The sequence below is a fragment of the Perissodus microlepis genome, chromosome 10 (genome assembly GCF_051167445.1).
Source record: "Perissodus microlepis isolate ML-2025 ecotype Zambia chromosome 10, ASM5116744v1, whole genome shotgun sequence".
NCBI classification, from domain to species: domain Eukaryota; kingdom Metazoa; phylum Chordata; class Actinopteri; order Cichliformes; family Cichlidae; genus Perissodus; species Perissodus microlepis.
Window position 1 is genome coordinate 18,831,000 of NC_140470.1, and position 22,732 is coordinate 18,853,731.

Genomic DNA, 22,732 nt, shown 5'->3' on the forward strand with positions numbered 1-22,732 from the left:
ATGCAGCAGCTAGCAAAGATCACATATTATAAAAGAAAATGTATAGGAAAGAAAATAATCTGAAAGAATGTAAACGCCTCTTCATGGCGGAAAAAGAGCAGAGAAAGCTGCCTCTTTCCCTGAAAGACTTCACTGAGGGAATAGCGTGCCCGCTCTTTATACAGTCATTGGTTGCTTCCTGGTGTTGCTGCACAGGCTCTCGGTGTCCCCGATTCAGTTTGCTGCAGTGTTAGTCCTGTCTTTATTGTTGGAGTGTGAACGGAGAAAGAAGAAAGATCCAGGGAGACGACCGCTGGTAAACTGGCGCCCGGTCTCTTCATCTTTACACGTATACATACATATATGTATGTATGCAGCAGACTGTCTTCTACAACCGTAAAAGAAATCAGACAAGTGAGTGTGCAAGCCGAAGGAGCCCGTGTTATTTACTACATTGCAGAAGTTATAATAATACAATAAAAATAATAATGATAATAATGTGCAGCTGTTGTGTTAATTGATTAATGATTCAGTCTGTTCAGACAAACGTATGCTGGTTTTAGTTTCCAAAATTGTTCATTTTTGCTCTTTAATTAGGCTAATGTGAAAGTAGTCAACAGATCTGTTGAGTAGACGAACAAATAAAATTTATGATGACTGACAGAGCAATTAAAATCTCAAAACCAAAAATTAAATTTGCTAGAAAATGAACCAAAGAATGTACGCTGCCTGTATATTAAGACTGTATCTGTAATGTGTATGCACACTTGGCGTCTCTGGTTGTTATGATTTTGCTTGACTATGTTTGTTTCTTCTCAGCAGGTGTGTATATAATGTCAGCTGTGGCTAACACATTTGAAAATGTGAAAGCAGTTATTCTATCAGCCCATAAAAACACAACATCAAGGGACAAGGTCTCCTTTTACAACTCCTGGGCAGAGAACTATGATCAGGTGAGATAACCTTACCTTTTATATTTTACTAATACTTGCTGATTTTTATTATTAGCCACATCACTGCCTATATGGCTTGTTTTTCTATTCTAGTTCCTTGTAGTTTACATGCTTAAATGTTATCTGTATTGTTATAATTTTAGGCACTAATGTTACATTTGTCACTCTGCTGTTTTGTATGGTATAACCTTTAGTCTACTGTAATTTTTTAGCAATGTTTGACACGTACTAATCTTTTGGATGGATATCTAATGGATAATAGTGAAAATATTGGTACTTTTTTCCAGGTAAATAAAAGAAATTGTTAGCACAGTGCAAGTTTATTATAAGAATAAAATGCATCTGAAAATACAATGTTGTGAAATTTATCGTTACATATGTAATATAAAGTAAAAGAGTACAAATTACAGTTCTATAGGATTTATCTGATGGAACAATGTTATGTATGTGTTTCATACATAATTAATGGGTAACTGTTCATGTTTTTGAGTAGGATGTGGCTGTCCTGGATTACCGTGCACCAACTCTGGCAGCAAACTGCATCTCTTCCCATTTCAGTGGAGATCGTGAAGGTGCCGTCGTATTGGATGTGGCCTGTGGTACAGGACTGGTGGCCACACAGGTAAAATAGAAAAAGAACACATGGCCTCAGGGAGAAACTGTAAATGTGCAGTCTTAATGAAGTGATTTGCAATTTAATATCTGACAAATCATTTTTTGAAAACATTGTTGATATTTGATCTTTTTCAGTCTAAATAAATGTCTAGAAATTTCTTATAATGTAGTGACCTTTTCTTTCTTGATTCTACAACTTAATAACAATGTGTCTGATAACAACCTAAACATGTTGCACAGTTGAAGAAACTTGGATTTGGAAAGTTTGTGGGGGTAGATGGAAGCAAAGCTATGTTGGAGTTGGCAAGACAGAGCGGGTTGTACCAGGATTCGAAGCAGATCATGCTGGGAGAGGAGCCACTGCCTATCCAGTGGGGTATTTAAAGCTTTATTATTATTTTATCCAAGTCATTAATTACTGTGTAATTTAATTTTCGGTTCTCAGGTAAGATGCTTTTAATTAGCGCTTGTGTGCCTCTATTTTTCAGAGCTATTTTAAAATTATCACATTTCAAGTGATTGTTTTCACGTTTTTTTATTGTTATGAAATCTAAAATCATAATTTTAAAAAGTAAAAGAATTACTGTTATTGTCATATGATATTATTTATCTTTATATTTTATACAACACTTACCTGTTATTGCTTTCTTGTGTCATTGTCATTCTGTGTACTCATATTAGGAAATTGTCCTTATTTCTGCTCAAGAAAGTTTTTATATGTTGTTAAATTATGAATTTTGTGTCATGCTGTCAAATAAAGTCATTGTCCTCATATAGAACGATCGTGGCTCAAGAGTTGGCAGTTCGTCCTGTAATCAGAAGGTTGCCGGTTCGAGCCCCAGCTCCGACAGTCTCGGTCGTTGTGTCCTTGGGCAAGACACTTCACCCGTTGCCTACTGGTGGTGGTCAGAGGGCCCAGTGGCACCAGTGTCCGGCAGTGGTCAGAGGGCCCAGTGGCACCAGTGTCCGGCAGCCTCACCTCTGTCAGTGCGCCCCAGGGCAGCTGTGGCTACAATATAGCTTGTCATCACCAGTGTGTAAATGTGTGTGTGAATGGGTGGATGACTGAATGTAGTGTAAAGCGCTTTGGGGTCCATAGGGACTAAGTAAAGCGCTATACAAATACGGGCCATTTACCATTTATAAGGACATACTTTCATGTTAAAAGATTATGCCGATGTTTTAAGTCCAAGCCTTATCCTTAAAGCACTAATTCCCCTTTTCTACCTTTTGCAGTAGATTCGTTTGATGTGGTTGTGATTGTTGGAGGACTAAGTTTTGGTCATGTCCCTCCTGCTGTGGTCAGAGATCTGTGCAAGTCCACCAAACCAGGTGTGAATATGTTTTTGTTGTGTTTTTGTTGTTGTTGTTCCAGTGCTGTCTCACCTACAGTCTCCCATCACTTTACTGAAGATGAGCTCTCATCACTTACTGCACTATCACCTCTTTCCACCAGGTGGCTACATTTGCATGACTACCAGAAGTAACCAGGACAATCTGGAGTACAAAGGCTTTCTTGACTCTGAGCTCAGGCAGATGGAGAACGAGGGGCTTTGGACTTGTGTAGAGGTCACAGAAGTGGAAAATTGGGAGAGAGCTGTGTCGGAGCACGAGGATGGCTACATATCTGGCGCTGTATATCTCTACAAGAAACTATAATTATACATATATCACAAAAGTGTATGGTGGTTTAAAATCACACCAGCAAAGGTGCAAAATAGACTTATTAGAGAAGAAACAAAAACTGGATAAAATTGACGTAAGATTAAAAAGGAAGGCTTGATTTTTGCATTTGCAGAATTAAGTAGGCTCAAAGATGGAAAGCTGCTTTCAACCAAATGAGTATCTTGCAACTGAGTAACATACTTTTCCTTATTGAAAGTAAATGAACCATTTTCTAAATAAATGGTTGTATAACTTGTGTCTGTAACTGTGTCTCTTGTGCATTAATATCTGCCATCCACTAATAAGTGAGTTTATGAGGTTGCATTTTCTAATTCGGTGATTCAGTTGGCTCAGATGTTAGGCTATCCCCTTTGTGCTTAAAACTTTATTAACTTTATTTGCTATTTGTTTTAAATTTTAAAACTAGTCAAGTCGATGAGAAATTGGACAATTATGCTTCTGTACACCACCACGGTGGATTTTATGTTAAGCAACCAAGACGAAGTGTAGATGTTTTACCAATGACCTGACCCTGTTTAACAATATTATATACAGCATCAGATACAGTTTTAGGTGACTGAAAGCCTAGTGGTCAGTGTGCATTTCAAATGGACGTCTTGAGCAGTGAATATCTAAATTCTTGCTTGGGTCACTGGGCTGGATTTCTAAAATTTTATGTTTTTGAAGACATACAACCAGTGTTCATATCCTTGTGAGACCCAGCCTATTCATCTGTTCCATTCCATTCATCCAGTAGTGGACACAAATCACAAAAAAAGTTAAACTAAACCTTTTCCTTCTTCCTTTTTTATCCTCCTCCTCTGGAGGATAAAACATGGATTCTTCAGACCTGATTCTTAGTCTAGAAAGCTAGAAAGACTTAATTTCATTCACCCAAGGACTGACAACATATTTAAATGTTCTTTTCAAATGTTACATTGTATTAGACTAAAGACAAACAAAAGAATGCAATAAAAATGTAAGTGTGAGCATAGAGTGTATGAATTGGCTATAGAGCAAAAAATTTAAAAAAAAGACATGCAGGTATCCATCACACACAGAGAGAAGGGACAGGTAGAAGGTGTGGGGGGGGGAGAGCCAGAGACGAAGAAAAGGACAACAGGTGGCAGTGTAAGCAAGCTCAAACCATACCGCATTTTGTGAAGGACAAAACAGCAATGTGTATGAAATGTTTTTTTGTTTTTTTGTTTTAAAAACAACGTTTAAAGTGTCACTCAGTATTCCTGCTAGTCCATTTATACAGAAAATTTCACATCTTTGTCTCTGATATAGCAGTGCTGCTCTGCATGCACTATCTGCGTGCACTATCCATCTGTAGGCTCTGGCTGGATGACTGCTTATCAGTCACCCATTTTGTTATTGGTCATATTTCTCTCTGGGTTTATCGCAGTGCATTATGAGCTGAAGAGATCTTTGGAATAAAAAGCAAATAACATATAAGTCATTTGCTACCTTTTGCCCTAATAGTAAGTCCTAATTTTGCTCTTTCTCTTGGATGTGTGAATGTTTAATTGTTTGACAATGTCAAGGCTGTGAAATTGTCTGCTGGCTGTCAAGTTTTGCATGATGCAAAGTTGATTTAAGGTCAGTTTACATATGTAGATTATCTTGTTTTCAATCACACTTTCCTTCACCTCTGCAGAATTTTGTGATGTGGTTAAGATTTCTTGAGCTCTTAGTTTTAGTCACATTTCTGTTGCTGTCATGAGAAAGCTGTGCAATGTCAACAGACCTGGTAAAATCCAGTTTAGCCACTTTTTTTTTTTTTTTTTTTAAATCATACTGAATTTTCAGCACTTTCATGCAAATGTTGCTTGAGGGAAAATCTGCAATACAAAATATGATCACTCCTAATCATGTTTCCTGCTTTCTGCAGAAAAAGGTTACCAGGTTACCTTCTGTTACCACCAGATAGATACATTTGCATGGCCTACTGAAATCACCATGACAATCTTCAATGCAAAACCATGTGAGCTGAAGGTGAGGAGTAAGAAGAGCTCTGGGAAGGCAAGAGGATGGGTGCTTATCTGGTGATGTGTAGAGTAGTGCAATGCTTTTGTAGTACAGTGTAGATTATACAAGTGAAGTCATATAAGGTCTTAAAACATGCTTTAAGACATGCTTGCAACAGGCATAATCTTAGAGAAAGCTTTTGTACATGACACAACATGACAGATGCATATTTCTATTTAAGGAACTGCATTTTGGGCAGCTCAAAATATCACTAAGTAATTAAAACAACATGCATGATCACATGATACAAGCATGATTCACTGAAACTAAATGTTTAATCCTCAACAAACACACAATGCTTCCTCTTTTAACACTGCACACCTGCCTGTAACTTTACTTTCTGCCAAACCAGTTTGTCCTGTGGCTTTTAATTGCCAGGAACAGGACTGAGAGTCCAGGGGGATTCTAAAAGGCCCTTTTTCACCTCATGCCTCACATTATGTAAAAATTAGCTGGATACTTTTCAGATCAGCTCACAGTCATTTATTGAACAGCAAATGCAAAAGTATCAGTCAACAAAGTGCAATGACATTTCACTGTGCCAAATGGCATGATCATTAAAATAACAAAATAACAAAACTTTGTATTTTCAATAATTGAATTTCTTCATAGAGATATTCACCAAAGAGCACATTCAATAATGTAATGCTTTCAATTAATGTATAATATATAATGTGTATGTGTCTAATAAAATATGTGTCTACTCAAAGGTAAAACCCTGCTGCCCATTTTAAACGAGAACTTTAAAAGTCTGAGGTAAACACCAAAAAAAAAGAGATATCTGGTAGCAAATTAATGTTTCACATTTACAGTAACAGTGTTTAAATAGGAATTTGTTAGAAGTTAATTTGTCACATTCTTCACACATTTCTTTGGCATGTTGATAAATGTACTCCTGAACTTTTCTATCTCATCCTTTAAAAAGGAAGCATCATGGAGTATATTTATACCCAAATAAAGTCAGTACACACTCACAAACAAAGAAAAGGCAACTTATAAATAGCAGTATAGTAAACTGTCTTTTGTGCCAACATAAGTACACATATTTAATTATATGTAATTATATTATAAGTATGTCTTTGGTGGGTTTGAGGATAAATCTTCCCCGTCACTCTTAACTGATAAGGTGTCCATTTCTGCTTCTTTCAGCTGAGACTTTGTAGCTGGTACATCACTGTGTTTCGATTTTGTCGAGTCTGCCTTTTTCAGTTGTGACTTTGTTGAAGGTGCCCATGATTTCTCTGACTCCTCTTTTGAGCCCTGCTCAGACATATACTGATAGGATGGAGGCCTTGGGTACTGCTGGGGCTTTGAAGTCACTCCCTCATAGCCATGAGGCCTGGGGTAGTCCACTCCAACAGGCAGTGACTTTGCTGATGGCGCCCTGCTGCGATGAGAACCCCCCAGGTTGGACCCGTTGTAGGAGCGAACCACCTGGTAACGCACAGATGTCCTCTTCTCTGTGTCATGGGCTTTTATGGGGCGTGCAGAGCTGATGAATAAACCACCTCCCAGAACAAGCAAAACAGATGCTCCCCAGCCAATGTAGAGACAGGCACCAATCTCCCTCTTCTGAGCATCATTGTAGGCACTGTAGAAGTTCTTCACTAAAGCCCCAGCCACCCAAGATGTAGGAATCAAACAGAACAGACCTGCAGCCATCAACACTGCTCCTGCCACAACAGCCATCTTGCCCTTTGCCCCATTTCCAGTTTCATCCAAGAAGCGGGTGCACTTTCCTCCAACAAAGGCCATAATGAGTCCTGCTGCACCTACAGTGATTGAAATGACAGTGAGAGCTCTGGCAGCCTGCATGTCACCACTGAGGGCAAGGAGGGACTCGTAAGGTTTACACTGTATCTGACCTGTGCTTTGGACCACACAGGCCATCCAAATACCCTCCCAGAAAATCTGGGAGGTGACGATGGAGGTGCCCACAAAGGACGAGACCCTCCACATTGGCAGTAAGCAGATGACGATGACCCCTGCCCAACCGAGGAGGCAGAGGCCACTAGCAAACATCTGCATCCCCATCGAGGCCATAATGTAGGTCTGGAGAAAAAAAATCTTTTTTGTAAAATCCTTGCAGAGTTTTAAAAGGTGACTTGCCGCGTTTCTTAATTTCTGCTGAGTCTCTTTTGCATTTGCTTGTCTTTTCCTCTGGTTGCTCTTCTCTTGTATCTTTCTGTGAGTGTTTCTTTGTCAGTCCTTCTCAACATGTGCGTACTGTGCGTACCTTTTCCTGCTACTGTTGCAGTGTTGTAAACTATGTATCTCAGGAGAGCCTAGTCTGTTTCAGTTGTTGTCCTGCCTACAGTTTTTTGCTACTGGGATCGAGGCGTGTCTTACTTAAGCCTCACTTCATTTGTTTACAGCATATGTCCCTCCCCTTTTATACCATGCCTTTCTGCCTCTTCCTTCTTTACTTTTTACTTCAGCACCTGAGAGCATTCGTTCTTTTTTGTCACCTGAGCAGATGCCTATGTGGTACTGAACAGGTGTGGACAGTGCCACACCTACTCTGTAGAAAAAATAAAGAACTGGAAGTTGACAGAGAGAGAGAGAGAGAGAGAGAGAGAGAGAAAATGAATAGGCAATGACATCACCCTCGCTCATTATCTTTGCCTCATGAGAACATTTTGTAAACAACAGCTATGAAGTAGGCAGAAGAAACAGAGGTATAAACCAACGCCTACCAATGGTCTGTTCTGATGTTAATCTGTCACATACAATACCTCTGCGAAAATGCTGCATTTGATTAACAGGTGATTTAATTTGATTAAGAACTTAATACGTGTGTTAGGTCAGAGGCCTCTTCACGCAGCTAATGTATTTGAATAATGTGCGCATGCAGAGTATGTGAAACAGAAGGAGGGTGGAAAGTTTCCTGGGAGAGGACAGGACAGAAGTTTCACTTGAATAGCACACAGTGCAGAAAAACCTGTTCGAAATATGCAAAACCCCCGTACCACACAAGAGAACACACACTTATGTAAACTTGTGTGGCAGAAAATGAAACCTTTTTATCAAGCTCGAAATCATTTTTAATCTCTATGACTTATAAAGGTTCGACTTTACAGGGGCTATAAATTATTTTCGGAATTAATTTTATGGTTAAGCCTGATACAACACAATACCTTTAATTTGAAATCTTTTTAAGGTTTACCTATTTGAACAGAGATATTTTGTGTAGATAAGCTCATGTATTGTAATTTGTACCACTGTGAATGACCTTTCCCCCTTGTTTCCTCAGAAACAGAAACTATGCACGGTTTTAATGATTAAGCTGATTCAGGAAAACACATTTGAACATTCTTTGAGTCTAACTGTCCTGTCCTTCCCAGTCCCCTAGACATCATAGAGGACGCGGGTAAGAGCTCGATGATGGCAAAAGCTAATGTACATTATGGACAACACCTTTCACCCCCTGCATACAACTGTGGAGTCCCTGTGCAGCTCCTTCAGCAGTAGATTGTTACTACCGTGGTGTAAGATGAAGAGCTATGACAGGTGCTTCAACAGAGAGCACAATACCCACACAGGATAAGTACTGTTTAAGTGTATTACATGTGTATTACTATTGGTCCCACTGCACATTATGTACATATAAAAAATTGGGGTATATGTTACTGTATATACTCCATATCTACATAGTATAGTATTTTTTGCAAATTTGCAAATGAAAAAAAAAAAAAATTCTAGTATATTTCTAATTCACTTTTTCTTTCTGTCCCTTGTGCTACTGTAACAAGGAAATTTCCTTCGTGTGGGACTAAATAAAGTCTCTTCCTATGTATAATTAGCTCAACTTTATATCTACTGTCTGAGACAATAAGGATTTTAAAGGAACTGAAACACTGGTTTAATGTGCGTTCACTAAAAATGCTACACATTATTTTTTTTAAATGTTTTTTAACATCAGATACAAAGAGCCAAGTTTTCAGTGCTGTATTTAAGAATATTTTTTATCCTGATTTTGGTGTTTAATTCAGAAATCCACAAAACTAAATAAAGAAATGAACACATACTAAATAGCATTACATAAATGCTAGAATCCAGTGTCTGATTTTCAGGCTCTTTGACGAGAAGGAAATGTCCCAAAACCTGTTTGTAAACATTCTTTCAAGGACACTCGCAAAACCAGATCTTCTGTTTGAATTTCTTTACTGTTTGTCACTAGTGTGACTCATCTTATGATGAAATTTAAAAAAAAACCACACAAGCAATGTCACATGCACATATATACAATTTTATTGACATACAGTCATCTATAATACATATACATATATATATATATATCCATCAGTATTCCGCTAGTTTAACAGAGAAAGCAGTCAAAAAATGAGGTCTAGAGTTACAAGGGTGTCAATACGGATTTACAATGGTTTTAATTAAACAAGCATCAGATTTCAGACATAACCCTGAAAGAAAGTATCCCATATTGATATAAAAAAGAACAGAAAATAAAAATGTAAAAAAAAATCTCTGGTGGTAGAAAACATAAAAACAACAGATATATTCAAAAACAGGCTGTAAATACTGCATGTGTGTATATTTTGAAGAAAAAAAGCTTAAGTTACACAGTCTCACTCTTAACATTTCTACTTATTTTAATCACAGACATTGTAATTCTAAAAGGTGGACTCTTTAAGATATCCAGCAGAATGCTCGCTATCTAAACATATTCCTTATGACTATCCACAGAGCGAGCCTTGGAGTACCTAACGTCATAATCAGTGACATTGTTGGGGGGACAGGAGCTACAGAGCAGGCCCCCTCCCAGGATCAGAACCCCTGCAGTTCCCCAGCCGATGTAGAGAGATGCTCCCAGCTCTCTCTTCTGTGCAGCAATCAGGGTAGGGTTGTAGAAATCACGAATGACGGTGTTAGCGGTCCAGCAGACTGGAATAAGCACCAAGAGGCCAGCAATGATGAAGACAATTCCAGCAGCTACTGCCACTCTGCTCTTTTGCACTTCGTCTTCGACAAAATTTGTGCACTTGCCTCCAACCACCGCAAGCAGAATCCCAAAAACTCCAGCGATGATGGCGATGACAGTGAGTGCTCTGGCAGCCTGCAGGTCTTGAGCTAATTCTAGTATAGAATCATAGACCTTGCACTGCATCTGGCCTGTACTCTGGGTCACACAGTTCATCCACAGACCCTCCCAGATGACCTGAGAAGTGACGATGTTGGCACCAATGAAAGCGGTGACTCGCCATTGTGGGAGTCCACAGGTGATGATCGACCCAAGAAAGCCGATGACTCCCAAAAATAAACCAACAAGCTGTCTACAACCAGCAACCATGTTGATCCTGTCAAAGAAAAAAGATTGAGCGTCCTTGAGAGCTTTGTGTGTGAAACAAAAGTTCAGCAGGTAGTTGTTTCAGCTGATCACTCAGAGAAGAAGCTGACTGTGAGTTCCTTGCTCAGTGGTTAAAATTTTAAAGGAGGTGACAGAGGAGGTGTTTTTCTAGTGCTGTATGCAAGGTCAAACAGGTTTGTGAAGAAATGTCACCCAACCAGCTTGTTTCAACACTTGTAGAAAAGATAGCAGTTTCATGTGCATTACAAAAGCCAATATAATGGAAAAAAAACCATCAAAAAACACCAAAATGAGTTACACAGAAATACAGACTGCCACCAATGTCATCAATTTTTTTATGTTCTGTGAAACAATAAAATGAATATTTTGAACTGGCATATTTATGAGAACACTATTTACTTGGGTGATACTAAATACCAAACAGGGATTTACCAAATGAACAATGCTAGAAAAATGATGCACATGACTTTCAGAGTGAGCTCATTGTCAACCGATACCTGTAGCTCATAGGTTAATAGATGTCAATAGATGTAGGAGTTTCTACACTGAAACTGTCTGTTCTTGTGACTGAGTGAGATGAAAAATTGCATTTATCGAGCTCAGCTGTGTTTTAAAGAGTTCTTTAAAGTGTATCTATGAATCACACACACTCACAGCCGAATCCCTTAGGGTTGCCATACAAGGTCCTGACCTCCTTAGGTTGGAGGACCCAAAACACCCTCAAAAAACAAATCTCAGACAGTACCAAATCTACATTTGTGGAAAGAAAATTAGAAGCTTTTGATTTCCCTTTATGGAATTGTATGAAAAATAGACTTGCTAATTAGTAAGGAAAAATAGATGGTTTGAATGCCATTTCATTCTTTTCTTTTTTTTCTTAATACATTTATAATATAATATTTTTTAAAAAACAAAAAACTTTTCTGGCAAAAACACAATGAAAAGACTATAGATCAATTTTTTTTATCACTTTCATCAAATTTAGGAGTACATGTACACTAAGTTTATTGTTAATTAATAAGAAAACTCCAGACGATTCCATTCTGAGCTTAATATAGGAAAATGACATGTAATTTAAACAGCAATACTTTAGTTTTTGCTCTAAGTCTTTGACTCTGCTGATCTAGAAGCAAAGTCACTGGTTAGTGAAATTAAATGACTGCAGAACCCTACAAGAGGCAGTAATGCACCTTATTGGATGTCAGCAGCCATTATGAACCAAAGAAGAAGGAGGATGAAGAGGGGGAGGAGCAGAAGAAGATAAATCTGGTGGAGAGATAATAGGAAGCAAGGGGGCACAGAGCACAGGAGTAGCTGCTTGAAGAAAGAACTACTGTGCAATTAAGAGGGGCCAACCTGATGAAAGCACATAGGATCTGGAGAGGAAACTCACTCCCCACTAACACAAAGCCTATTAAAGTGGGTCAAGTCCTCTTAAGAAGATGCAAAACTAATATGATTGACTTCTTCCTCTGAGTGACCACCTTTGACAATTTCTATTCAGGCTGATAATTCTGGCCATGGTGCCTTTGGGCCCTGGATTGCAGACCAGAATTACACTCCCAGCACACTTGTCAGCTTTGAAAATAAATAAATCTTATGTACCTATTTCCAGTGTGGGTGCGGTGTTTTTTTGTCTTTGGTTTCTTTTAGCTAGAACTTTATTAGAACTTATTTCCTTTATAGTACAAAGGCAGTTTTTGCCCACATTGTAACAGGATATATTCAGTGGTTCATTTTGCAAATTCAAATCTTTGTTTGCTGGCAGCTAATCTAATTTTGATGAATTATGTAACTACAAAGGAGCTGAAAGGTCAAGTAAAATGCAACTTAAGAAAACAACAGCAAATAGAAAAAAAACGATGCAATAGAATAGAAAACACAACTTAACTGAATAGAATACCATAGAAATGGTAAAAAACAATCTCACAAAACACAATAGCTGTTAGTCATCATATTGGAAGAGTAGAGAAACCATTTGATGTGAATGAACTTGCTGCTTGTGGAATCGAAACGTCTGACCCCACAAATGATCTCTTGCACCACATATGCAGGTTACATAACAAAAGAATTCCTAAAATGTAAATATAGTCTTCAAAGATGTTGCTTGTGAGCCATCTGCAAATATAAAATTAATATTCAAACGCTTCTAAGCTACACATGGAAATGGTTTATGTGGAGTGTGCAGTGTCTGAGAGAAACGTATGTTCTCTAATTTAAAGTTTAAGAAAATAATGAAGAATAGAAATAAATTCTGGGCTCATCACAGAAAGTACAAATATGCAGTGAATATATCAGTTTCTTAAGATAGAATATACCTTTTAAAGTTGTACCTCTTTAAATTTCTGCTCTGCATGAATATATTCTTTAAAACAAACACAATTACCTGCATACATTTTTGTTACATCTGCTAATTATCTCATGCAAATAGTACCTCAGGCATCCTCTTGCTTAACTCCTGCAAAACATAAAGGCAGACTATGGACTACACAGTTAAATGTGCTAAACATTTTAGAGGAGTTGTAGCCAAAAATTTCAGTTGAGTGCAATTAACTGTTGACATATATGATGAAAATAGAGCTTCAAAGGATGAAATCACCAAGACTGAATGTTGTGGGCCGGAGAAAGCATCCAAAATGAAACGTCTTTAAGAAACACTTTTCTTTCCTAGCTCCTTATATGGACTCAACAGTTAACTTAGAACTCTTTACTCTCTACCACATATCAGAGTCTCTCAGTGAAGCAGAGTGTGCCTTTATCAGGACAAGCTGCACAATAACAGAGTGCTGAACCTCGTGGATGCTAACATGACTGATTAACACTTTCAAAACAAGAAGTCAGTTTTTGGCTATCAAGCACATTACAGACGCATGTCCAACTACTTCAGAAAGCTAAATTGCAAAAGACAAGCTCCCATTTGTCAAAAACTGCCTCATAAATTGCAACGAAACATTGGGAGACTGGACAAGGTAGGGTCTAGTATATGGTAATTTATTTATATAACATAATTACAGCAAAAATTTATGTCATTAGGTCTTTAGAGTAAAACACTGGTTGTAGCTGAGCTGAGGTAGTCTAGAAAGCTGGTGTCCAAATCAGGACAGTGAGCAAAAGAGAGACCTGCTGCAGAAAGACCTGCAGAGTGAGCGTTCATAGGCAAGCTCACTGGGCCCAAGTATAGCTCATGCAACAAATCAGCTCCTGTAGAATAAAGCATGACACAAAAAACAAAAATGGAGACACCTAGTTCCTATGGGTCATTGCAATGTAGCCTACAGGAAAAAATGATGTTAGTATGAAACTAAAAAACATGCCTGGAAAGTGTTAGGAATGAATACTTGCATTTTACTCATCATGAGAAAGAGACTACATTGTGTTTGTCATGCGTTCCATTATTTCAGGGCTATTGTCTCACTTGGCTTCCTGCAAAATTAAGCCCAAGTCACACCATAGCGACATCATCCAACGTGTGAGCTCAGTGGTCTTTCTCTCTCTGTATAATGCATGTGAAAAATGACAGCATACAGATTGTTTTTCTAAAGCAAGAGTCAGTGATGAGAGACGCAATATTCTGTGTGAAAACCAGTTTCACTGCAGTTGTATATAGCGTGAGAAATACAACCACATAAACCGACCAAGACCAAAACTTCTTTGTCAGGCTCAAAACAATGTTTTTATCATTTGGCCTTGTTTAAAAAATATTTCTTTTTATTTGGCTTTTTATTGTGCTTTTCTTTCACGGGACTCGGGTTTCTCCTCTCCTCGTCCATGTCTTTTACTCCAGTCTCTCTCTCTTTCAGTTCAGGTTCTGTTTGATTTTTGAAGGTTGGTTAATCAGCTCGTGTTTTGGTGTTTAGTTTGTGTCTGCACCCTTAGTCTCAAGCCCACGTGTCCTTGTCTAAATCTCAGTGTTCATGCTGCTTGTAGTTTTATTTTGATAACCTTTGTCTCATATGGATGGTGTTCAATTTTTATTCCTGACGTATTCCCTTGTGTTTCCACTTCCCTAATCACCCTTCAGGGAATTTATTGTCTCTTTTTTCTCTGTCCTTTGACAGAACGTCTGTTCTCCTGCACTTATGTCTGCAAGTTCCTAATAGTTCAGGTTTCTAGTGTTTAGGTTTTCTGTTTAGTTGCTCATTTCAGGTTTGTGTTCTTATTTTTGTACTTTTTTTTTGACAATGTGGAGATCAGGGAAATTATTTTACTGCTATTGTTAATAATCATCATTACCATTGCATTAATAATATAATCTACAGTATTGATATTGCATTCAGATGTTTAAACAGTGTGTGTCTTTCAGAAAGACTAAGTGGCAGGCTGACAGGAAATTGCAGGTTTGCAGAGTGTGCCTTTTGCAGAAGTGAAACCGAAAGCAGAGTCTAAGTGCAGGTTATTCTGAGGATTGCATGTAAGGATGAGCCTCTGTTCTGGTGAAAGGTCAGAAGTGCAACGGGTGAGATGAGAGAGCATTTAAGGACGACACATACACACACACACACATACACAGTAGATAGACGCATTTATAGGTGAGAGGTTAGTTATGTTTGCTCGCAACTGCGAAAGAGGACCAGTTTCTTGTTGTCTCTGCAAAAAGAGGAACAGTTTCTTGCAGGATGAGTGTCTTGTGTTCCAGACGAGAAGTGAAAGTCAGAAGGGACAGGAAGTACCTGGCGTGGAGACGGAGACAATGTTCTTTTTAACTGTGTTAAAAGTCATTGTGGTTTTGAGTTGACGTATGCATATATTGTATCTGACGCATGAGGGGGCATCATTAAATTCAAACCCTGATGGTATAAAATATCTGTTTATGCTTTGAGTAGTCGGAGATCAGCCCTGTCTGCGAACGGAGCTGGTCTTCCCACGCGTGTATTTCATTAAAATCAATTGTTTGACCAAGCTCTTGGACCCTGGTTGTTTGTACTCTCCTTCCTCAATATTTGAACCTTAACAACAACCAGCCTGAATAAACGGCTGGTCTTCAATTAACTCCTTCCTGCCTGCAAACGTCAGCATTTGGGTTCTCTCTCTGCCCCACATGATCTGCACCTTGCAGATCTTGACACCTTGACCCAAACTGGTTGCAGCAGATCGCTGCCACTCCCTGAGGCTGGTTCTGCTGGAAGTTTCTTCCTGTTAAAAGGAAGTTTTTCCTTCCCACAGTTGCCAAGTGCTTGCTTGTAGGGGGCTGTCTGTTAGAATATAAAACATCTTAAGGTGATTGCTATGATTTAAGTCTATGTAAATAATGATGAATTGAACTGCTTTTTTGTTTTCATTCTAATTCAAGCAAATTCTGCAGTAAAATATTCAAAATGGAAATCAATAACATAATCATCAATACTGAACCAGTTTAATAAAGAAATGGTAGTCAATGATCAGGCCCAGACCACTGGCCATACAAGCCATACACTGCTTTATAACAGTTTTGAATCTTTTGATTTTGCAAAGATAAAAAGAAAAAGTTAAACAGTGTCCACATGTTTATAGTAAACAGGATAAATAATAAAGATGACAAAAAGTCTATAATGGTATAAAATACAATAAAAAAATATCCAGAAGCAAGTTACACACTCAAATTGCAAATATTTCTGTCTATTTTAATCAGATTTTACTTTCTTATTCTAGTCATTCAAGGACAAACCAAAGTTAAAAATGTCATAAAACATTTGTCTTGTTCCAAACAGACTGCTAAGTTGGTTTATTTTAGAATAGAATAGATTAATCCTTTAATTGTCCCACAAGGGGAAATTTGGTTGTATCAGCAGAACTGGACACAGAACAGAAAACACAATATTTTTGCACTCTGGCAACCTTTAGGTCTGGACTTATAGACAAAGGTATTTCCTCATACCTTTTGCACCGAGTTAGGAGTACACTGGAGGTTGTTGCACAGAACTTCCATAAACCCTCAAAGAACATCTGAGACACAGTGACATTGGATTCAAAGGGATCCACTTCATACAATAATTCAGTGGCTCTCCACTGTGGGAGAGCACAGATGAGGATGTTCCCCACAAAGTTGATGGTGGCCAAGGCCAAGCCTAGAAGTGGCATTAGACCAGTAGTCATGATGAAACTGTGTCGATCAATTCAAAGTGGAAAGCTTGTGTTCTCTTGAGTACTGTAATTTAATTGTGAGGAAAGTGCTAAGCAGGAAGTGATCTATATATGTGCGGGCGTTTTTTTGTTCTTAAAGGAGAAGCTCACACACAAGCTCACACACACACACACTTATTGTAAAATTTAAAGGTACTACATTTGTTTTTCTTTTGCTTTTTAAAAAAAATAATTTTATGTGTGCTTGCACTAATTTGTACATTATAGATTTGGTGGTGATATATGTTTTGAGGAACTTTTTATACAGCAATGGTGTAATTTCTGTAGTAAATTATCATATTGGAAAACATGCTTAAAAGCCAGCAAATACTGCAGAAAAATATTTTAAAAAGCAAAAACTAATAACTTAACGACACCAGTTTATATGGCAGACATAGACTACTACAGTATGTAAACTGAGGAAGAATAACCTGGACCAGAAGTTGCTGCTGGCCTTTTACGACTCCTCATTGGAGAGCGTGCTCTCCTACTGCCTGGGACTGAGAACAGGAAGGCTGCACAGTGGGTAATTAACACTGCCCAAAAAAATCATTAACTGCCCTATGCCACCCCTGGCGGCCATCGCCAGGACCTCTTGTCTCAGGAAAACCAGGGCCATCACAGGTGACCTCTTGCACCCTGCTCACCATGTGTTTAACCTGCTGCCCTCTGGTCGGTGCCTCAGGTAAATCTGGTCCCACACCTCCAGTGTGATGGCTGTGTGCAAGCAGGCAGGAAGAGAGGACCCAAAATGCAGGACTCACAAAGGCAGAAGTAAGTCAAAATACTCAGCTTTATTGCTGGGAAGAAACTGAACAAAAAACTAACTAAACAGGTTGGCAGGCTGGCAAACAGAGTGAGGGTACGACGTGACAACGAGCAGGGGAAGATGCAGACACTAAATACAAGAGGTGAACGGAGCTAAGAGGAAACAGCTGGGAGACACGGCTGATGCTGATTACACTGACGAGACAGGGAGAGCACAAAGCTGAACGCACACACATAAGGCACAGACCTACAAAGTAAAACAGGAAGTACACGGCAGACAGAGAGATCCAGACGAGACACAGAACTAAACAGACGCAGACTCATGAGCAGACAAAATAACACCATGGACAGACAGAAGGAACACAAAGAAGAGGGAGGACAGAATAAACACTGGGAAACTAAATTACAAAACCTAAAAACAAGAACTCAGGAAGTACTACCAAAACTAGGAAGCTGAAATACTAGGACAGAAACCAAAACAAACAGTCATACTTCGTAATAAAATCAAAAGTAAAAGTACAAAACCAAAAACACTGGGTCACCGACCTAGGACCGTGACATCCAGACTCAAAAACAGCTTCTTCCCCTGGGCCATTCAGACTGTTAACAAACACTATCCTCCCCACACCCCACCCCTGCCATGTTGTTTATTCCTGCTGTCCTACTATTTATATTTTATTCCTGCACAGAATAAAATATATATTCCTGGTGTGGAGCACACACAACTTCATTATAGAGAAAAGGACATTAAAGAAACAATGCTGGGCATCCTCTGCACATGGTTGTAAACAATCAGAGGAGCCTATTCAGCGACAGGTTGCTTCTCCCAAAGTCAAAAACTAACAGACTTAAAAACTTCTTTGTCCCACACACCATCAGACTGTTTAACTCCTCACTGGAGGGGAGAGGGAGGGGAAACAGGAGGACCAAGGAGGGCGGGAACAACTGAGCTGTAGTGCTTTTTTTACACTGTGCAATATTTGTTTTTTCTTATATTCAGCTGTGCAATAATCACTGTGCAACATACTCAAATGTGCAATTCTATTTATCCATATTGTATATTCTGTATTTATATATGTGTATATATGGTGTATTTATGCTTATATCCTTACTCTCATTCCCCTTATTGTATCTGTGACATGCAACTTCTGTGCTACTGGAAACTGAATTTCCCGGAGGAACCCACCCGAGGGATTAATAAAGTTTAATCTAATCTAATCTAATCATAAAAAATGACAATAAAGGGTTATTCTATTCTATTCTATTCTACAGATTCAGATAATGGACTTTCTCAAACTTGTGTGAATATCTTAAAAATTCTTGTAAAAACTTTGGCCCCATGAAAGAGAGAATAACCTTCCTCTTAAAACAGCAAAACATTCACTTCTTGGACTGTTTTATTGTTGACTAAGCTGTTCATGAATATATGTGTGCATTTTCATTATGGTTAAATTCCATATTAAGTGCACTTGGCTGGTATCACTACATACATCAGTCCATTGAAGTAGTGGATTTTACTATAGCTGTTTTCACAGAAAATAGGCACAGTGTTGTCTCTGTGCTCCATGTTAGCTCTGTCTCCCCTGTCAGCTATGTCTTCTTGTCAAGTCTCTGTGTATGTCTTCTGTTTCCTGTTTTGTTTTGATACTTCCTTGTCCTGTGCTCATTACATTCAGTTTTGCTTCCTCCCGGTCTCCTTATGTCAGATTAGTTCCAGCTGTGTTTTCCTCCTGTTTCCCATTCCCTCTTTACTCCTTGTTTATTTAAGCCCTGTGTTTTTCCTATATCTGTTGTCGTGTTGCACATCATATGTACCCTCTCTGTGCTGCGTGTGTTTCCTCAGTGCACCTGGTATTTCCTAGTTCTCTGTTCCCAGTTTAGTTTCCTAGTTTTTGGATTAAGTCTCATGTTTCTATTTCTTGTTTTTGGTTTTGTTTTTTGTGTTAGTGTAGAGTTTTTCCAATGAATAAAGCTTTGAGTTTACCATTTGTGTTCAAGTTCTGCACTTGGGTCCTACATCCTGCCTGCCACACAGCAAACCTTGACACTTTTTTATTCATTGTGTTAGGCACTGAACATTTGATGTGCTTTTAAACAATCAGAAAGCATGGGCAGTAATTTCTAATATCAAACCAATAAAGCAGAGTTTTTAAAAACACTGTCTGTCATATGCAGCCTACAGGAAATTAATGATGTAAATGTGAAACAAACTTTAAGCATGCATGGAAAATATGAGGGATTAATGCTTCTTTTTTATTCATTATGAGACAGGCCGTGTTGTGTGTGCTAGCATACAGTGGTCAGATATAAAGCTAAATGCCATTCCTTTATAAAATGTAATCCATTACATCATGGCTATTTGTCACTCAGAAATTTAGCCCAAATCATGTCACAATGACAGCTTCTAAACTCTCACAATACTCATCCATTGAGGATATTTTGGAACCAACATTTAACAAGAAGGACAAAGACGGCTCTTAAAACATTTTTATAAGATACTCGGCATTGCCAGGAGTCTTGTGTTGTTATATTGTTAATCTCAGTGCTTCTGAAGAAATGCTGTATTTAACCCTTGTGTGGTGTTTGTATTTTTGTTATTCAGACTTTGTTCATGGGTCTGGTGGACCCGCTAGAAGTATGGCTTTCCAAATTAACACTGTCAAACAATTTTATGTTAAATTACTCAACAGATGTTTACTTCATCTCAATTACAAGCCATATAAACAGCAAACATGGTTATTTTTTTCCCTTTACCTTTGTTAGATCACATTTATGAATTAATGTGCTTCTTGTTTTTTTTTTTTTTTTAAATAAAATGTTATAAAAAAACAAACAAACTAAAATCAGTTATAATCAAGTGGAGTGAGTGGAAAGACACAATACATTTGCACATGAAGCAATATGTTTCACAACTATTGTTTTTTATTCATTTGAACTTCGTTAGACATATAACTCATTCAGGACAGTTTACATAACACAAGTTGAACACATACAGTAACAACATCAGTCTCGATACATAAGCCCCACTGAATTATTTGCCTGTTTACACCAGCCTATCCAAAACATGAGGGGAAGAGTTTTACTGTGTGTGTGTTGCATATGTATTTCTTACACTTGCTGCATGTGTATTGAGTTTTACTGTCCATCTTGGGTCCACGGACTTCACGGCGCTTCTTTTTGTTGCTGCTGGCCACAACCTAGTTGAAACAATCAGAAATGCTACTAACACCTCTCTGTTGCAAGGCATAAATGTCATAAATGTCATAAATGCTGCAACAGCATCACACACTTACTTCAGGCTCGGCAGATGGGGGTTCTGTAGGTTGGGTGGATGGGGCGCTAGCATTCTCCTCCTGAATTCGTCTCACGATGGCTGCAGAAGCTGGTGTTCTCGGAACACATTGTCTTTTGAGGATTTTAGGTCTCACCAGTGCCTTTCCCAGTTCCTCAAGAAAGAGGCGTCTCCTCTGGAGCTTCCCCCTGTTCCACTTTTTGTTCACTGCCATCCAGATAACAAAGGCGTTGTATGCTGAGATGTCCAACATGTCAAAGAATATCACCAGTGGCCAGCGTAGGGTCCTCCTTTTGCAGCTGTAGGCAGTCACCAGCTTGTCCATGTTGTCCACCCCTCCTTTCGTGGCATTGTAATCCATGATGATCTCAGGCTTTTGATGCTCCTGGTCACAGACTTTTCCATCCCTGTGCAGTGTACTCATGAGTACCACATTCTTGCCTTTCTTTGGCACATAGGAGACCAGGGACGTGTCAGCTGTGTACACAAACTTGGATGACTTGACGGGCCTGTTCTTCATAGTCATCAGTTGGGGTGGGAGCTCAGATTTGTTTTTTCATATTGTTCTGACCATGGTCAGCTTTCTCTTGAGAAGCTCCTGTCCTAGCTTGTGTGAGGTAAAAAAAAATGTCATATGTGATATTGTGTCCACTGAGTCCCTTAGTCAGGTCCAGGACAACTCTCATCCCTTGATTTTTCTCAGGGGCTCCTCCATCAGGTTTCCCAAGTTCCAAGCGTATGAGGAAGTGGCATCACAGGCAGCCCAGATCTTTATACCATATTTTGCAGGTTTCGATGGTATATACTGCCTAAAGGGGCAGCGGCCTCTAAATGGCACCAGCTGCTCATCAATGGTGACATTAGGCCCAGGGTTGTACAACAGGGGGAGGCGGTGCACCCACTTATCCCACACTGTCCAGATGGCAGCTAGCTTGTCTCTCTGCCTTTGAGCTGGTCTGTCATCTCGGCTATCAAAACGGATAATCCTGGAAATTTTGTGGAAGTTTTCCAGAGACATTGATGCATGGAAAAGTTCTCTGCCGGTTTCTGCATACCACAGGGATTCTGTGGATTCCCCTTTGGACCTGAAAACTCCAGCAAGGATAAGAACCCGAAAGTAGGCCTGTAGATCAATTTGGTCCTTCTCCTTCCATCTCTCTCCAAAAACACGCCTTTCTTCTAGATTACTGCAATCCAGAATAATTTTCTGGATGGAATCTGGGATGAAAAGCTCAAATGAAAACTTGATGTCCTGCACATGAGTAACTGCCAGCCGTGTTGGCCCTGGTTGCATCCTTATCACATTAGCAGCTCTGCAGGGTGGCTCATTTCTTGGGCAAGAAGACCATTCAATTTCACTACTTTTTGACATCCACATTTCTTCACTTGCTGTCTGGTGGGCTTGTTCTTGTCCCGGAGCTGGCTGCTGATGGGGTATTCATCTTCATTTTGTTACTAAATGGTGCTCAACCTCATCCTCTTCTTCAAAGTCAGTCAGACTCTGAATTTTCAGAAATGTGATCCTCATATTCTGAAACCTCTTCCTCGACATCATCATCAGAAGCTCCTCTCTCTTCCAAAATCAATTGCAAGGCCTGTGCAGCAGATAATCTTTTGGCCATCTTGATCAGTTGTGATAAGGAACCACACTGGCAAAGTCTTATTTATAGTATTATGCCCCTAATTTACAGGTGAGACAGGGTATGAGAAAATAAAATTTGGATCCCGCAAGAGAGAGAGTAAAATGTGCGGGAATGTAAGATCAGACGGTGTTGGTAGTTGAATTTTCAACAATGTTGCAACTTTGTGCAGGAGCGGGAGGGGAAGAAAACACTATCAGCAACACGAGAAAGGAGGAAGACAGAGTGTGGGAACACAGGACCTACACTTTCAACACTTTTAATAGACCTGGGTCCAGTGGACCCGAACAGATTGTATGTAATGTAAATGCGTGGGGGGAGGTACAGTATGCGGTCGTTGAAAATTTGTTCGGATTTATGT

General features: G+C 39.0%; 3 protein-coding genes across 4 annotated transcripts; 1 reads left to right on the forward strand and 2 right to left on the reverse strand.

The window, feature by feature from the left end:
• The first annotated feature begins 5 nt into the window (after nt 1-5).
• mettl27 (methyltransferase like 27) lies at nt 6-3,477 on the forward strand. Of its 2 annotated transcripts, none has more exons than XM_084940486.1 (6): nt 6-393; nt 799-932; nt 1,426-1,554; nt 1,788-1,923; nt 2,784-2,879; nt 3,004-3,477. In XM_084940486.1, exons 1-6 carry the CDS (start codon nt 351-353, stop codon nt 3,204-3,206), a joined length of 741 nt encoding a protein of 246 aa, XP_084796612.1. In that variant the 5' UTR covers nt 6-350; the 3' UTR covers nt 3,207-3,477. The 2 variants fall into 2 exon arrangements, with proteins under 2 accessions (XP_084796612.1, XP_084796613.1); XM_084940487.1 differs by having other exon boundaries at nt 802-932.
• A 2,237-nt stretch (nt 3,478-5,714) lies between these two features.
• LOC146379276 (claudin-4-like) lies at nt 5,715-7,552 on the reverse strand. The gene has a single exon (XM_084940484.1). The coding sequence runs from the start codon at nt 7,287-7,289 to the stop codon at nt 6,312-6,314; it is 978 nt and encodes a 325-aa protein (XP_084796610.1). The 5' UTR covers nt 7,290-7,552; the 3' UTR covers nt 5,715-6,311.
• A 1,851-nt stretch (nt 7,553-9,403) lies between these two features.
• On the reverse strand, nt 9,404-10,696 carry LOC146379277 (claudin-4-like). The gene has a single exon (XM_084940493.1). It carries the CDS (start codon nt 10,552-10,554, stop codon nt 9,922-9,924), a length of 633 nt encoding a protein of 210 aa, XP_084796619.1. The 5' UTR covers nt 10,555-10,696; the 3' UTR covers nt 9,404-9,921.
• Between the last annotated feature and the right edge of the window lie 12,036 nt (nt 10,697-22,732).